Source organism: Humulus lupulus, chromosome X, assembly GCF_963169125.1.
Source record: "Humulus lupulus chromosome X, drHumLupu1.1, whole genome shotgun sequence".
Classification (NCBI taxonomy): Eukaryota; Viridiplantae; Streptophyta; class Magnoliopsida; order Rosales; family Cannabaceae; genus Humulus; species Humulus lupulus.
Window position 1 is genome coordinate 70416059 of NC_084802.1, and position 18773 is coordinate 70434831.

An 18773-nucleotide genomic window follows, 5' to 3' on the forward strand; every position below is an offset into this window, starting at 1 on the left:
CATAAAAGATATTAGGTATATATGTTGCCATTTACCCTAAAGTAAATATATGGTTTACTCTATATAAATTTATACATTTAATTATTGAGTCGGGCATTAGAATCGAGCATCTCTAAATTTTCATTCTACCTATTTATGTATTAGGTATTAAAGATTGTACATTTATTCTACCCTAAACTATATTGATCTAGTATTATCCTACCCCAACAAGTAGGGTAGCCACAAATAAAATGATTTTCAAGTTATACTACCATCATTTATATCAATAAAATGTCATTTTATTGAGTCCTCGATTTGAATTTCAATATTTCTATCTTTAATTATTTTGTCATGTAGACTAGAAATACATAAATTTTGGTTAACACATTAACTTATTATACGAACTTAGGTAGTGTTTGGTTGCAAATCAAAAATGGAAAAAAATGGTAATAGTAATAGAAATGAAATGGAATAGAATTTTCATTTTTTTGTTCGGCATATACTTTGGAATCAATAACTACGGCTATACATTTGGACCCGAAAACCCGCCCACCTAATGAACCCAACCAACCTGAACCCGAGAGACCCGAAAAAACTGCAAAACCCATACTGTCGGGTCGAATTGAGTGTAACTCGACTGCGTTGTAGGGTCGAGTTCGGATCCCATAGCTAATGCACTTCGGGTTCGGGTGTAACCCGAGCCCACCCGAAATATTTAATTTTTTTTCCAGTTTTTATTATAAATAATAATAATATATCATATATCTTAAAATTAAAAAAATAAAAAAGCAGAACCCTAATCCCTAATTCTCGTCTCCTATCGCCACTCCCTCTCTCGACTCCTCCTCCTCTTCTCGACTCTCTCCCTCGATCTCTCACTCTCTCCCCTCATCGGCACCGAGACACACCACCATCATCCCTAATTCTCATATTGCCTCGCCTTTCCCTCTCGATTCCTCCTCCTCTTCTCGACCCTCTCCCTCGATCCGTCACTCTCTCCCCTCATCGACGCCGAGACACACCACCACTACCAACCACAGGCCAGCCAATCACCGACCCAAAATGGTCTTGTCCCCTTCTCTTCTTATTCCCTTCCTTCTCTTCTGTTCTCCTTGCTTAACGGCAGTTAACGCCTCCTCCTTCACTGCGACAAAGAGACCCATCCACATCAAGTTGCACTCATTTTCTTGGTCTGTCCAATCTGAACCTGAATGATCCCCACTCGAGAAATCCAAACTCGAACCTGACCACATTCGACCCCAATTCGGATGGGTTCGATATGTGCTTTCCCCACCCGAGACCCGATGCACTCGAACCCGATAAACCTGCGTGATGTGCAACCTTATCAATAACTAAATAATGATTATTTAGTTTAATATTTTATGAAATGGAATATAATTTATATTATTTTACCAAATTATCCTTATACTTATAAACAAATATATATAGTTTTATCAAATTACTATTATATTTTTATATATTTTTTAATATACCAAATTACCTCATACTACGGATTAAACAAATAATTAACTTATTATACAATAGAAAAATATATACAAACACTATTTTTAGTAAAAAATAACAAAAAATAATTTTTATTTTAAAATTTAATTAATTTTTTAGGACCATATAGAATACTATTTAAAAAAATCCAAAGTAGTTTTACTTAAATAATTTAACTTTTTATTTTTATATTTTAGTTTAAAATATATATACACATATATGTATATTTATAAACACACAAACTAAATATACTCAAATCTTTGTAAAACATGTAAAATACCAATTATTTATATTAAGAAAATAAAAGAGTAAGGCATTTGGGGAATATTTTTGATGGTGGAGTGGAATTGCTCCAATTTTGAGTGTAATAACAATTCCATTTAGTTAATGACTTTTACAATGAAAAATATTTTCTCACTTTCTTTTTCTTTTAATCTACCGAACAATAGAAATGAATGCCTTTACAATCCAACATTACATTAAATGATTTAACACATTTTTTTATGAGTGTGACTTACAATAAATAAATATGGATATTAAAAAGAGATGTAGTATAAATTTTGTATATCCATTTGATCAATCTTAATAATTAATACTTAGTATATTAAATAATCACTACTACAAAAAAGACATTTTAGGACTAGCATTGCGAGTCCTAAAAAAGTTTTTAGGACTCCTAGGGTGCGAGTCGTCTATTTGAGAGCGTTAAAAACTGAGGTTTTTTAGGACTCGCATTGAGAGTCCTAAAATAATGTTTTTAGGACTCACAACGCGAGTCCTGAAAACTCTCGTTGAGTGCCTTCAAATAAGTTTTTAGGACTCGCATTTAGGACTCGTAATACGAGTCCTAAAAAATCGGGTTGAGTGCCTTTAAGTAATTTTTTTGGACTCGCTCCCGTTGGGTGTCTTTAAATTAAGATTTTAGGACTCGCTTTGTATGCCCTTAAAAGTAAATTTTTTTTAAAAAAAAATGCAGCTACAATTTTTATTTTGATTTAAAAAAAATATATCCCTTTGAGAGTCCAAAATATATTATATATGTTAGAATTCTAAAATTTTCAAAAGAAAATACAACAAAATAATTGTCTAGTTTGCACCGGATAGGGTGTGAGGAGCTGGTAACAAAGACTCTAGAATGGTTCAAGCTGCAGCAGCACAGGTAAGTTCTTTAGGTAGAGAATGCGTGAGCGATGTGGGCAAGTCCCCTTCAAGCTCACGAGCAGTGCATGTGGATTACTCCCAGACGGAAATGGTGAGCAACTGATTATTAGGCTGAAGCGTTAGTACCCAGAAGGCAGAGTCTCAGGTAAGGTTCTACGGAGTGTTAGTTGGGTGTCGTCAGGAGTTCTCAGATTAGAGCTACAAGAAGAAAGGACAGGTAAGAGAAGAATTGATCTGAAGCCGCAAAGAAGCTAGTGAAGAACGTCCGAAGAATTGAAGGCATAACAAGACTGGTAAGTGCGTCATCTATTGCACAAGCATCTCCGGGGACAACTACATCAGAGACAAGGAGGACAGTAAAACTTGAGGTTAGACGGACTGAGTGGTGTCACATCAGAAAGAAATTCAGAGGACAAGGTAAGAATTGATTGATACCTAGTAAGGCCGGATTATGTGTGTGTTAAGGTTAAGTAAAGAGTGATTGCATAAAGGACCTGTTCTATGGTGAGGATATGGAAATGAGGGTAGGGTATCACGGATTGTGCACGCCCAAGCGCATCTGGCGCGAGGATGGATCGAACCTTGCGGGAAACGAAAGAATGAACCTGGTTGATACACTTGGAACGTTAAGTCGACTGTTGTGCAGGGCATAAGATGCTTGAGTATTGGGTGTTAGTAAGAAAGATAACGTTGAGACCCAGATGTGGTGAAAAGTGACTGACGGATGATCAGTGTTAGGAATCCTTGATTTAGCGAAGGGGAATTTAATTGGAGGCGGAACTCCTAGCTGTGAGGCAGGTGTAAGTCAAGGAATAACGCCATAGATTGTGATAGAGGATACAAGGCAACGACTGAGATTGGCGTAACGTTGGCAGGTATGATTAGCTGGTGAGTGTCATTGATCTATGGAATTCAAAGTGTTGGCTTGAGTTGAAACAAGGAAGGACCCTGTCATGGTGGTACAAGTAGGATACCAGGATCGAGTGAAGGATCCAGTTAGGTTTTGAATGAGGGTTCTGAATGGACATCATTCCACCTCCTAGGGTACGCGGTACCGGGAGGGTCGAGCGGGTGACAGAATCTAGTGTTTTCCTTTGGACCCTGAGGGGTTAGGTGATGTGGTGGTGCATCGTGGGGATAGACCACAATGGACCTTAAGTAAGACGTTTGGACATGAAATTTTTTAACTCAGTTGTTTGAGTTAATGTTGTTGGGTCAGGTGAACTGGTTTCAGGATAGAACGTCGACGATACTGAATTGAGACCCTATAGTATTTTAAATTTTTGGAAAGGATCTAGAGAACGAAGAGAACAGAGTGGGAATCTGGGATTATCAGTTGATTGCAAGTGTAATGACAGTCTGAAAGTTTATCAGATATCTTAACGAGTTGAGCGCTGAGTATGCGAAAACTTAAGATATTAAGGGAAGGGTAATCCCTGATGAGTTAATCGTGGTGGCAATTGCTGGTGTCTTGTTAATGTAACACGACATAGGACATGGTAAGAGGTGAAGGTTAGAGTATACTACGGTTTGGCTTTAGTTATGAAAGAAAGCCAAAGAGGTAGTTGAAACTTCTTAAGGCAGGGGTGTCTGCCTATTTGAAAGAATGAAGAGCTGGTAAATTGATAAGTTTTGAGGAAATAAAGTTCCGGGAAGAAAGAGTTGCGTCTCCGCGTAATAACAGACGAGGATCTGTAAGGTGTTCAGAGAAAGAAGGGAGAGTTCTGACTCTTGATTCAACATAAAATTCCGAAGTTGTACTAAGGGTTAGGCCAGCGGGGCCTACAAGTCGATCCCACCTGGTAGAGGTGATGACTTTTGAGTATCTCTGGAATCAGGAATAAGACAACGAATTGGACATTGTAATCTAGGCAGACCCTGAGGCTTCAGCAGGGTTGCGGTGTAAACGAGAGGCTATCGAGTGTATGGCCGTTAGACAAGATCTTGCGGGGCAAGATTGTTGCGCCTGAAAGGGTGTTGTTGGGAACTAAAAGTAAAGGCAGTGGACCTTGGAGATTATGGTCAGATTGCGGGTTGCTGACTGATGTGTTTGGGTAAATTTCGAGGACGAAATTTTTATGAGGAGGGGATAGTTGTAACGACCCAAAATCGCTATTAAGGCTTAAGGGCCTTGATTAGTGTGCCAGGAGGGCATGTTGGGATTTATGTGTGACTTCATGAGTTAAATGCATGGTTATGATTTAAAGCATGTTATATGACTAATTGAACAATCGAGATGCATGACTACGTGGTTAGTTTGCATGATAGGGGTAAATTGGTAATTTTAGCCCGCTGAGGGCATATATGTGATAATTGTATTATGTGAATCGTACCACGTGAGTGTGGTGTTATTGTTGTGATGCACGTGCCGAGACGGTCCTAGAGAGCAAATTAACTTAAGAGTCACAACGGGATTTTGTACCCGGCTCGGGAGGAGCCTAGGGGTACCTCGGGAATTTTATGGTTAAGTAGAGAATTGGCGGTTAATGGTTATTGGAGATTTAGTAACCTGGGTAACCATTAGTTACTGCCGAGAGTAACAAGTTTAGGTGAAAGAAATGGTAGAATTGCAATATTAGTGAAAGGACTAGAGTACCCTTGAGGAATTAGTTGAGAAAGGATCATTTGGAGGGGTAGCATGGTCATTTGGCAAGGGTAATAGGCAATTCTCAGCTGGGTTTTAGTGGGTCACAGTTTGGGTGTTTAGGGTCATTTGATGCTTTGATAAAATTGGAAGAGAAGAAGAAGAAAGGAGAAGAGGTGTAGATGGGGCTGAAGTTTTGAGACCTAGGAGGAGATTCAAAGGGATTTGAAGCAACCAAAAACCAGATTTGAGCTAAGACTACTCAAGGTAAGATTTATATTCTGTTATTTCTTGGGTTCAAGGTTGATTTCTCAAAGTTTTAGTGTGGAATTTAAAGATAGGATGGTTGGTTTAAAGTTTGAGGAATTTGAAACTCTAGATGAGATTTTTAAGTGTGATTGTGTTTTGATCTTGATACTAATGTTTATAGGTTGTTAAAGGGTTTATTTGGGGTCTTGAAATGATTTTTGGGGGTTTAGGTTTTGTTTGGGATGATTTGGAGAGGTTGAAGTTCGGAAAAAAAAAACGCAAGTGGAAACCTAGAATTCTGGGTTCGCGATGGGGCGCCGCGGCCCTGTTCTTGGGCACTGCGGCGCGAGGCTGTGTCCAGGCGAGGGTGGCTTTCTGTCTTGCTGGGCGCTGCGGCGCTATAGGGCAGCGCCGCGGCACTAGGCCATTTTCAGGGCACCAAAAGTTGCACTTTTGAGCTTTTGCTCCGGGGGTTCGGGGGATATTTCCGATGGATTGTTGTAGGGATTTGGGAGTCCCGAGAGTGTGGGATTGGTCCTGGGAAGCGGTTTTTGATTTGATTAGTGTTGAGGGATATTTCTTGTGTGTTGTGACTAGGTTATTGGAGAGGCTCGTGCTAGAGGACCGTGCTCGCGGCTTTAGTGCATCAGGAGGCTCGGAATACAGGTAAGAAAACTATAACACCCGTAGGATGGGGCATGGGCCCATAGTGTGATTGCGGGGCACGGCCCTATATTGCATGTTGCATGATGAGATGATTGCAGGGCACGGCCCTATATTGCATTACATGTTAGGGTGCATATTTAAATGAATTGATATTTGTTTGAATGTTGTTTGATTTATGCTATATATGATTATAGTGAAATGAACGGCTATGGCCGAGGGCGGCAAGGCCGAGAACGGCAGCGGGGCCAGAAGTAACACCTAGCACATGGGATGCTTATGGTCAGGGTAGGACCCAGGGGATACGGGTGATATCCCTACGGTGAGGACCAAGACCCCAGGCTTCGGTAAGGCTTCGGGGGCGACATGGCCGTGTTTGCTTAGTCTAATGGTTGACTTGTTTATATGTGGATTATCTGTTATGATAAACTGTATAAATTGCATATGTTATGTTCTGCATGAGTTTTCTTGCTGGGCTTCGGCTCACGGGTGCTCCGTGTTGCAGGTAAGGGCAATGACTGAGTCAACCAACCATGAGTACGGAGAGCGTGAAGCGACGCGTACATGTTTGGCCTGCCCGACTGCTTTGGTTGGGGGTTTATTTGAAAATGGCTGTAATAATCTATGATTTTTAGAACTGATCAACTGTAAACTTATTTCAAGATGTAAATAGTTTTCAAACCTTATTTTGGGATCCCAAATGTTTAATACTAGAAGTTTTAATGAAACGACGCATTTTCAAAGGTTACAGCCTTAACTTTTTATTAGTCACACTTTTGTTTTAAAAACCTCAGTTAGCGAGTTAATTGCACACTGTTTTGTCTTAAAACTCACTTGGTAACGGCTCTAAGGAAGTAGGGCGTTACAACGCTTGTATTTGTTTACAAATTTCAACATTTTTTAATGATTAAATTTTAATCCTCATGCAACTAGATATAAATTATTAAGAGAAATACAAATTCATTTGAATTAAGACTGAAAAATGATTGTTTCAAACTTGAGATATAATGTACTAATCAAAAGATCAATTACATATATCCAATATAAAAGAAATTTATGTGCAAATCGTTAAAAATAGATGTCAATTTGCATAATGTCTAGATTTAGTATTGGAGTTTGGAGAGATATTTAGTTACTCACACATATTAATTAACCTATAGACAGTCTACATGCTATGAAGAAATAATTTCAAACTAACATTTAAATCCCAAAGAACTTTGAGTGTCACATCTCTAAATTACAAAAATACTGCAATGTCATAAAATCTAGTGTTGAAAGTCCTTACCAAAGACAAATTCTAGCTTTTGCCACACTAAGCTATTTTCTATATCAAGTGACAAAACAAGACAGATTTCAGAGAAAGAATCCTAAACAAAAGCGGGGAGACGATTATACTAAACATTTATAGGAGAATAAAGATTATTATACAAGAAATAATCTATAGAAATGCAACACACACATTAACCAATACATAGCAAAGCAAACATACATGTGCATTTGAAAGTTGTCATCTTACTCCAGATGGATATTGCTTTTCTTGCTCCAAAACCAAATGTTTCATTCTGTCAACTACCTAGCTTCATAAAGAAATAATTGTCATCAAAGAATTAATTAAGAACAGTGGTAAGAACTTAAAGAATAATGATCACCAAAGCAAAAGAGAACAACAAACTAAAAAATTAATTAAAAGTTTCTCCACTAAAAATAAAAAGTTCTTAAAATGTTGACCACTAGAAATAATTGTTACTTGTAAATTGCATGATGCAAAAATAACTTTTAAGTAATTTGGACGATACATCTTAAACACAAGAGGAAGAAAAAGATAGGCAAACATGTTAGAATATCAGTTTCTACAACATTGGACCCCACACAAATGATGGTGGTTACATAGTCTATTTTATATTAAAGTAATGTTTATATAAATGTCTGCCAAGTAGAGAGGTGGCCTTAATTATATGTTATATATAACATTTCGATTGACTATATAAAACATGCTTAAATGTGTCTCAAACCTTTAGATTTTGGAGCCTAATATTAAGATTATAGGATAAAACTTGGGACTTTCATCAAACATGTCCTATGCAAGAAAATTGTAGAACATGCATAAATTGCTATAATGATATAATCACACAACATAATCTGACTGAGCAAAGCACAACATCAATTAACAGAAATATACTACATGAAAATTTAACAAAAAAATAAGTTAAAAAAAACATATTACATGAAAATTAAAATATAGTAAAATACACATCTTGCACTGAAAATAGAAGAAAAAGAAAAAAGTCAACATGTCACCATCTATAGAAAATCAGGCTGCATATCCCCTAATTTACTAGCCCAGCCATCTGTCACATTCAACACCAACATGTCAAAAAAATCAAACAACACACAGGTTTTCATCTATATATCACCGCAGTACACAAAATTCTCAGAACCTACTTCACTACGGATGAATATCTAAGATATTCAAACTCTACTAAAGTAATACAATTATCATTCAAAATTGTAAAATATTGAAAATTAAAAAAAATCAAATACAACATACCTTTTGTAATTAGCTACTGATCCAATGCTTTAAGATCAATCAAAATATTAACCTAAACATTATTATTAACATTATAAAAAATAAAAAAGTTAGATGTATGTTCCATATCATGTTATTACCCCAAGTCATGTTATTTAAAATTCTATAATCAACTTAATTATTAATTAGACAGTCAAATGTTAAGATTATAAGAAAAAACATAAGAAAAAATGTGATGAAGCAGTCCATGAAAATCCACATGCTAGAAAGCTTGTTGAATAGGCCACTAAATCATATTATAAAAATCATATCTACCAATGAAATTGTATACATTTAAGTTCTTTGCAAGATCAAGCAAATAATAAGATTTCTAACATACATACCAAGGAAATTTTGTTAAATCGAGACTAGAGAAAACCAATCCAATCATAATTATTAATATGTAAATATATCTTTACTGTCACACATTTATTACTAGTGAACCATATTGATTTATATATTTCTTTATTTAAATCATATTCAAATATAATCGAGATTGCAAGTATTACTACTTATGTACAATAAAGGAATGGCTACACATATAGGCACTCATAACTAAAATCTTCCAAGACTTATACAATAATATAACAAATAAATATGCAAATATAAAACAAACTGGAATTTAGTATATTATATATCAAATGTATATTATAAAACAACAATTTATTAATCTTTATACAACCCAATAAACTAGTGAGGCTATTTAAGATGGAAAAAGTCAATAAATCAAGTAAATGATTCGACTATTTTTGGCTAACAAGAACTAGAACTATAACTATATGTTAATCAAGTATAAAATTCTAATAGTATTGTATCATTATTTCAATTTCTTCTTGACTTCGGATCAAACTAAAAGTCAATAATGAAAATAGCTTAGAATATAACAAAAATATAGTTTAGCAAACTTTACTGATGTAAAATATAATTCATAAAATATTGTACTCCATATTTATTCCATTCAATACTCTAAGGAGTACATTCCAAAATCCTAAACTTGTGCAAAAAATAGTATATATTTTATTAAGTGTACCACATAGTTTAATTTCTACATTTGTTACAATGTTGAACCACATAGTTCATGGTACTTTCAATTAGATACCGACAATTTTTATATACAAGGCACTGAAATATAGAAAAACTTGACAAACCTCTGATTCATTTTGTATGTACTAAGCATATACTTGAGAACAAACAAAAAATCATGGACTAAAGAAATAGAATTACACAAATATGATCCTTCTATCTTACAAGAAACTAGCTATATGTGCATCTAGCATTTTTGTATTTATTTTACATTTTCTAAAAATGTTCTAATCTATAGTCTTAGAGGCATCAATTAATTTGTTGATATGCTCATAATCATCATCTCTATCATCATATACAATCATTGTCAAAACCAATCGGAACATAACCATATAATAGATACAAATAATTAAGACTATCAATCTTTTTCAGCATTAAATCACGAAACTAAAAGTTGACCAATTAAAAATATATTACTTGAGCAGTTTTCTGCAATTAATAACACACACAAAATACAAAAACAAAAAAAGAAAGAAAGAAAGAGAAAAAAATGGTCATTTACTCATTACTACTTATAATTTTACATTCTAGTATGTGACTTTTAGTTCATTTTAGGGAAATCAAATAAATATCATATAATATTTCATGAATTATTATTTGCTGTGAAAGTACTTAAATTATTGGGTTTGTAGCACTTAAGTACCTAATTTTTTTTTTTTTGTGGCGAAAATACCTTTTATTTGTATTTTGGTGCAATTTAGTGCAATTGTTTATTTCGATGTTAAATCTGCCTACATGTCGTGAAATTTACTTATAATATCTTTTAAATTGGGTACTTTTGCTGCAAATATCTCTTTTATTTGGTACTTTCGCCGCAAATATCCATTTAATTGGGTACTTTCGCCTACATGTCACAATCAAATTTCATGGTGATAATTGACGGCTATACCAAACTACCCAAAACATGGACGGAAAATACTTTTGTTGCTAAAAAAATAATTTGGACACTTAAGTGCTACAAACGTAATAACTTAAATACTTTCATCGCAAATATCCCTTTCATGAATGTATTCCAACCGAGATAGTACATTTCCCACTCTCAATGAATTCCAGATAAGGTACAATTAAGAATAATCAAACAATAAATCTACTTAAAATTCGCAATCAAAATTTTATGAAACACAAGCCACTATACTACACCATGAGCTTTAAATTAAGAGTATTTAATTGTTGGCATATCAACTTACTCAAGTATATTATTAAACAAAAAATCATAACAACAATTACTCTAATTAATTAGATAAATTATTACTTGTCTTTCTACCTCAAATTACAATTTAGACTATCGTTTTTTTCATTTTAAAATTCTATTGGGTATTTCATCCGTTAATAATTGGTAATTTATATTTTTTTTTTGCAAGCTAGTAATTAGTTATCTAGCAATTGATAACTGATAAAATTTCTACCACCACCTCCCCACAGCGGTAGAGCACCATCTCAATGCTACCAACTCATTTACATCATCCTCGCCATTGACGTTGCCACTAAGGGTTTTAAAAAAAATTGCAACCCGACTAACCTGTCCAATGTAAACCCAAAAAAATTGACGAAAACATAACCTGAAAAAAACATAAGCACTTTTTTAAACCGCCAAATTACTATATTGGATGGGTTGGAAATTGATGACAACTTGCCCAATATAACCCAACCACCAAATTAAGCTTTTTTTTAATTATTTTTTATTTTTTATTATATATAATTTATATTTATAAATTAGTTGGTGAAGACTTTAGAGACTATTATCATTGGACTTTAGATTTTACTACGTGATATTTTATTTTTAATTTAGTTAATGCTTTAGGAAAATTGCTCAAATATATAAATACATAAATAAAATAAATTTTTGTTCTTCATTTAGTTTATGATATTGTTTTTTTATAATAAATCTAAACTAATTTATGAAATAAATATCTATTTTCTTATTGAGTTTATCTCCAAGCCTTTTAATTACTCTTTAATACCTTTAAAGAAGCATTTTGTATTGAATTTAAACATTTCAATAATTTAATTAGAAATTTAGACTTTTAGTTAAAAAAAATAAAGTTAGGTGGATTGGACAGGTTAACCTGCCTAACCCACTCAAATATATTGGACGAGTTTAAGACTAGGTTTTGGTTAATTGTACAAGTTATGGATTGACAAATACAACCTGACTTTGAGATGGGACTAGTAAAAAGTCTCTCCAACTTGACCAATGAACATCCCTAGCCGCCATCTCTTGTCACCATTGAAGCACCCCATCAAAATACCAATCCATTTTTTTTTATAAAAAAATTATGTTTTAATGATTCAAAATCAAATAAAAATCTTAAACCACCAAGAATTATTCACTTAAAACACTAATTTAAATGTTTTGAACACATTTATGTATGATTTGTTGGTTTTCCTCGCAATTTTTTTTTCAAATCTAAAACTCTGTAGAATTTTGAACAAAACAATGCTTTTGTGATGCTCTAGCGATGCTTTTTTGGTGCTTAATGATGATGTCATGATAACTTAATTTTTCGACAAAAAAAAATGATGTTTAACAATGCTTAATGATGCTTTAACGATGGTAACATGAAAACTTGATTTTTTAGCCAAAAAAGATGGTAAATCGATACTTAACGATGGTTTTGTGATGGTTTGCGATGAAATTTGATAAAAACTTTGGCGAGGCATAACTTTCCACTCAAATATCGGTTTGAGGTGTTTTTTTTTTAAATTTTGATATTTTTTTAAGATATACATGTTTAGAATGTGTACAACCTTAAATTTGAAGTATGTAGAGAGCACAAAATTTTAATTATTTAAGTCTCAACCTTCATTATAGCTATAAATGGGCAAATCTCGAAATTTGTAGTTCTACATCCCAAATTTAAGGTTCTATACATTCTAAATGTGTAGGTCTTGAAAATACCAAGATTAAAAAAAAAAAAAATTTAAATCGACATCTAAGTGAAAAGTCATTTCTCACCAAAATTTTATCAAATTTCATCGCAAACCATCGCAAAAGCATCAATTTAACGTCATTTTTGGCAAAAAAAAAAAATCAAGTTTTCATGACCTCATCATTAAGCATCGTGACATTGTCATTTTTTTTGGGCCTAAAAATCAAGTTTTTACATCATCGATAAAGCATTGTTAAGCATAGCTAAAACATCGCACAAACATCGTTTTATTCAAAATTCTGCAGATTTTCAAAATTTTAGATATGAAAAAATAATCAAGCAAAACCAATAAATCAATACATAGATGTGTTTGAAACCTTTCCATTAGTGTTTTAAGTAAATATTCTTGAGGATTTAAGTTTTCAGGACACTATCATTAAGCATCATGAAAACATCTTTTTTTTTTCCTAAAAATCAAGTTTTCACATCATTGATAAAACATCGCCAAGCATCGCAAAAACATTATTTTGTTCAAAATTCTGCAAATTTTCAGAGTTTTAGATATGAAAAAAAAAACGAACAAAACCAATAAATCATATATACATGTGTTCAAAACCTAAATTAGTGTTTTAAGTGAATATTCTTGAGTGTTTAAGTTTTCAATTTGAAACATTAAAAAAATTTGTACCTTGATGGGGTATTTCAATAATGACGAGGGGTAGCAGTGTCAATGGCGTGGCGAGGACGATGTTAATGGCAGTAGTAGCAGTGAGGTGGTGCTCTGCCACCATGGGGAGGTGGTGTCATATTTTGTGATGTGGTATACTAAGAAGCATAAAGCCTCAAAATTTCCTTTTACAATATCTATGAAGAAAAAAAGAAAACCTATTTATTTTGAGTAGCTCAAACACATGAGAAGCATTCTACATTGATTTGCATTGGCCACTGGCAGTATCAAGAGCTATTTGGCCTATCTTATGACCAATGGGACTTTGGAACAGAATCATAATATTAGCAAAATAAGGCAACAGAACAAACGAGCTTCCAAATAATTTATCTTGGATCTTATTTGTGTTCATAAACTACAACACGAATTAAACATGAATAGAATTTTATTTTCAACTTAATTTAACAAAATCCATGAGTTCAAACAACTTACTTGATTTCTTTTTTTAAATTAAGGCGGCATGGCATGCATACTAAACGGAAATGAATTTAAGCATACAACTCATCAACATTACACTCCCCAAGGAAAACTTTGAAGCCACGCGGCGAACCACAGGTGCCTTCGGCGATTAGTGCTCTGTCATTGGCAGCCATATGGGCAATAATCTTGTAAATCATTTCGATCTGGGACAATTACGTTTTGAAAAGTTAGAAAAGCATCCAACCTTTGAACCCCTCTTTTCAAAACTAAACATTGTACGAAAGATAAAGTGACTTTTTTTTTTTAAAAAAAAAACGTACATCTTCAGGAGCATGGCAACGTTGGGCAACTTCGTCCAAAGTCAATGGCTCCACTGGCTCTTTACAGCTAAATCATTTAAAGAATGAAAGCTTAGTTTCAACAGTGGAGCAAGATTTCTGGCATTTACTAATGTTTCTCACACTACTTTGGCATAAAGCTACACAGTTCCTTCATCCTAATGACAAAATTTTGAATTATACCTGGCCTCATTAAGTACTTGCAAAACCCGCTTCTGAAGAGCCAGCACTTCTCCAGCTGCCTTCTTCCCAGCTTCCACACCTGAGGAATCAATTAAACACAATGACATGAGAATGGGGCGAAAAGCATTAGTCAAATTACTGGAACTCAAAATAAATTGGAATCTAAAACATCAGTTACCAAATGTATGAAACATTCATTTTTTCACTACAGATTCAATATCTACAATAACTGAAATCATGGATACTAACCAGGTTGGTGGTACGCATTAATGTTCACAACCGAGGCATATATCCCTACTGCTCTTTCATAGAGAGCTACTAGAGCACCTACAGTTTTAGGTGTCACTTCTTGTACAGTAACCGTGATTGATTCCCGATCATTTGCATATAGAGCTGATCTTGTACCCTGTAAAAAATTCAGTGTGTGTTGCTACTAAATGAAAGCAAAAATATAGCAATTAGCAGGCAAATCAAAGGAACGACAACATTTGCAATAAAATATAACCTGTAGCATTCCAAAAAGGTAGTCACCACATGTAACACCTGGTTCAAGCTCCCAGTCATGACCAAGGGGCCTATCTCTTAGTACCTCAATGAAAGTCACAAAAAAATTGTGCACACCTTCTCTCAGTTGCTGTATGTAGCTGTAGAAAAGAGCAGTTACTATCAGGCCGAGAATAGTATACATCAAAACAGAAGTGAGCAATTTTTGTTTTTCTTTTCAGAAAAAGAGAGAATGGAAACTCACGCGTGCTGATCTGTGCTCCCTTTGTTTCCATAGACAGTCAATCCTTGATTTACCTGTAAGATCACGATTATTTCACAACCAACTTAATGTTCAAGATTTACAACTTCCTAATGCTGCCTATAAGAACTATTCCACCAAGCAAAAGATATTTACATGTTACTAATTTTCCCAATAGAAAAAAAACTTATACAAACAAAAGCTGCTTACATATTAGTACTCAGTTCTTACCCGATCACCATCAAGATCAAACTCTTTCCCAAGAGATTCCATGACTAGCTGCTGGAGATACCGACTAAATAACAACAGGCTGTCCTTGTATGGAAGCACAACCATATCCTTTGAGAAGCCAAGATGACGAAAATTTAATAAAAATAATCATGAGCGAGAACCAAATAGAAATCCAATTAAGAATAACAGAATTCAGAAGAGTCCATAAAAAAAAAAGCAATCAATACCTTGGATCCTACTCCATCACAAGCCCAATACCAGCTCAATGCAAGCAATGCTGCGGGGTTATCTTTCACCTGAACAAAAAAGTTGATTGAAAAAGTTATCTAACTTGTATCAAACATATTAATCCCAACTCTTTGGCATACAGAAACTATTTACTAGAATTTCAACATATAAGCTGGACAGCATCAATGATAGAGTTTATTATTGTAACATCACAAAACAAACAAGAAGGTATGATCAGTTGAATGCTCAAAGTGTTATCATTAGCAGAACTATCAAATTTGGGAGCGAGATATATAAAAGAATGTAATCAAACTGGAAAACCATCTTTTCTCATTGCCATGCCAACTTTGTCTGTCTAGGCATTGCAGATGATTTTTGCTACAATGCACATACCAAATGCTTTAACATGTTCGTAAGGAGAAAATCACATCATATAGTGATCTGTGTAAGTCGTGTTTAAACCAATTTTAAACAACTCCCATCAGACAAAAACAAAGGTTCAGAAAGGATGCTCACCACAGTAATTCTGTTTGCGTCATCCATCAATGCTGCACCCGCAAGCATTTCTCTAATGTTAATTCCCTGAAGCATGGTTCAGAATCAGGTAATGGTAAATAAAGAGTTATGGTTACAATACACAATGAAATGAGGGTACCAACCTGTAGTGCCGCTGGAAGAAGACCGACAGCAGACATTTCAGATGTCCTACCACCTACCCAGTCAAACATGGGAAATCTAGCTAACCAGCCCTCAATTCTTGCAGTGTTGTCAAGTAACGAATTTTCTTGTGTTATGGCAACACCCTGCATGAGAAAATGATATGATAATAGGTATCCACACCTAGGGTATCAATTAGCATCTGACTAAAAATGAGCCATCCACCCAACACAGCATAGCACCGAAAGAGGTTTATACATATTTAGCATGAAGCCGAAAAACACATAATTTAGCAGAAAGAAAACCTGAGATTAAGACCTGTTTTGCAAACTCCAAGCCGGCTTCACGAAAGGCCTTTTGTACTTCCAATAAGCCATTTCTAGTTTCAGGAGTACCTCCACTCTAAGAAAAAGAAAAGAAAGATTGATAAATAAATTAGTAGCAAAATTACAAATAAGATCTATTCGTTGAAAATAAATTAAATTAAATTAAATAAAAACCCAACTATAAACAAGATTATCATGCGTGCATATGGAATCACATGTAACATCACAAAGCATCCCTACTAGATAGAAAATCCCAAGTTCTTTCAACAAGCCCGCAAATGCACTGGCAAGCTTCATTCAACTTGTACTCTTTACAATTTGACAATATGGTGAGCTATTTATTAGGATATAGTAATTAAGTGATAAAACCATTTAAGGCTTGCTTGCCAACATCTTTATTCTTTTGTTCTTAAACGAAATGTAATATGGAGACATTCTCAAACAACATCTTGACAACATCCTCAACCTTCATTTTACTTAAAAAAAAAAAGTAAAAAAGAAAACATAAAAACATAGTCAAGCAAGTCTTTAATAGTTTGCTTTCATAGTAGTATAGGCATATATATAAAATAGACAAACAAAACATCCATGTGAACCTTAGAAATCACTATGACAAGTGTAGATGCCAACTCCGGCCCAAGCTGTGCAATCTGATGATCAATTCCTGCTGGATCGGTATTGTCGATAAATCTTATCTGACAACAAGAGCCAAAAGAAAAAAATCAACTACGAGTTGGGATATCTCGTTTAAAGCAAGGCCAGCTTCTTTGAGAACAAGACATTGCTCTTTCGAAGTAAATGATACGTGCCCATAGCACTCTACATAATAAGCTTCTAGTTTACCTTAAGAGGAGGATTATCAGGAGCCAGTGCCTCTGCAACAAACTGTGGTCCAAGAGCAGAACCACCAATACCCACAGAAAGAATCTGAGTAAAGCGACCCCCTGAGGGTGGCTTAATCTGCAAATAAACCAAACTAATCTTAGCAAAAACACTTGCATAACCCAAATCGATGGCTCCGTCATTTGGTTTCTCATAAATAACAACTCTTTATTTCAAATCGCTCAAAAACAAATTAAACACAACAATATTTTTATCTGGGGAATTTACACTGACAAATTAAGAAATATGAATTGTAACGATAAACTGACCTTACCACTGACGACATCGTCGGCGAAATCGCACACAGCATCGAGCGTGTTCTCAATCTGTGACTTCAAAAACGAGTTGGGGGCGCGGTCAGGGCTCCTGAGCCAATAATGGCCGACCATCCGACCCTCGTCGGGGTTAGCAATCGCACCCTTCTCAAGGTCCTCCATGGCCTTAAAAGCGGCCTGTAATCGGGGCTCCATCTGGTCAACGAACTCGTCGGTGAACCCGACCCGACTCACATCGAGGAGCAAACCGAGGTCTTTATGCTGATACAGCCAATCAACGTACCTCCGCCAAAGCTCGCAGGGGTCTTTCTCCAACCCCTTCTTCTTCGTCGGAAAAGCAGATCCATCGGACTTGGACAAGTCAGCCGAAATCTCCCGAGCCACGGACTGAGCGGTAGCGATTCGAGGAGAACGAGTCGGGAAGGAAAGGGAGTGTCTTGGTAGTGAGAAGGCGGCAGAGGCTCTGAGGAAGGGCTTTTTGTGGGGTTTGAGCGACGGTGAAGAGAAGCAAATTCCTGAGATGGAAGCCATTGAAGAGTTTGAACAGAGGTCAAAATCGAAGAAATATTTATATATAAAAATATATTTGATTACTCCATAATTGGGTTTGACATGGAATTTGATTAGAAGTAGAAGACCGTGCAGTTGGTATTGGAAGTAGTTGCGGCGTTGTACATGGTTCACTCATTCATTGGTTGGGAGGTTTGACCAGAATGGACCTGTTTGTCTGTTTTAATTACAACAGTGCCCTCGCATATTCGTTCCCTCGTGTCCCACCCACGCCAGCCTCCACCTGTACCTCCACCTGCTACTACCCTTCCACACATTCATTAATTTTAGAGGTTGCTATTTGGCACATGTGTCCCACACCGCCAACACCGCCGAAGGAGATATCCGTACATACCCAATAAGGGAAAAAAAAACACCTGTTTCTAATTTTCTGTCCCAAATTATAAATAATTTAAATATATATTAAATAAATAAATAAAGTATCTTTTAATAATTAATGAGATATAGAGGAGATAAGAAATTTAGAGATAGATAATTTTTTTTCTCAATAAGTACTCAATTTTAACAAAATTTATGAATGAGTAGTCTATTTT

At 35.0% G+C, this 18773-nt stretch overlaps 1 protein-coding gene and 1 long non-coding RNA gene across 3 annotated transcripts; both read right to left on the reverse strand.

Moving 5' to 3' along the window:
- Positions 1–491: 491 nt before the first annotated feature.
- On the reverse strand, positions 492–9895 carry LOC133805360 (uncharacterized). 2 transcript variants are annotated; one of them, XR_009878941.1, is made up of 3 exons: positions 8688–9895; positions 7629–7712; positions 492–1304 (listed from the first exon to the last, which is right to left on the reverse strand). It is a non-coding gene; the product is annotated as an uncharacterized LOC133805360 (long non-coding RNA). The 2 variants fall into 2 exon arrangements; XR_009878940.1 differs by lacking the exon at positions 492–1304 and having other exon boundaries at positions 7339–7712.
- Positions 9896–13700: 3805 nt separating this feature from the next.
- On the reverse strand, positions 13701–18336 carry LOC133805361 (glucose-6-phosphate isomerase 1, chloroplastic-like). Its single transcript, XM_062243521.1, has 14 exons — positions 17665–18336; positions 17357–17473; positions 17110–17208; positions 16506–16589; positions 16190–16333; positions 16047–16112; positions 15530–15598; positions 15303–15410; positions 15075–15127; positions 14832–14970; positions 14576–14732; positions 14327–14405; positions 14126–14192; positions 13701–14008 (listed from the first exon to the last, which is right to left on the reverse strand). Exons 1-14 carry the CDS (start codon positions 18199–18201, stop codon positions 13874–13876), a joined length of 1854 nt encoding a protein of 617 aa, XP_062099505.1. The 5' UTR covers positions 18202–18336; the 3' UTR covers positions 13701–13873.
- Between the last annotated feature and the right edge of the window lie 437 nt (positions 18337–18773).

Excerpts from the sequence above, each read along its gene's own strand:
- LOC133805361 (XM_062243521.1), bottom strand. The coding sequence starts at position 18,201 with ATGGCTTCCATCTCAGGAATTTGCTTCTCTTCACCGTCGCTCAAACCC. Across the intron at positions 16,590-17,109 it reads TTGTCATAGTGATTTCTAAG|AGTGGAGGTACTCCTGAAAC; the intron begins GTTCACATGGAT and ends TCTTTTTCTTAG. Across the intron at positions 14,009-14,125 it reads GTTGCCATGCTCCTGAAGAT|ATCGAAATGATTTACAAGAT; the intron begins GTACGTTTTTTT and ends TAATTGTCCCAG.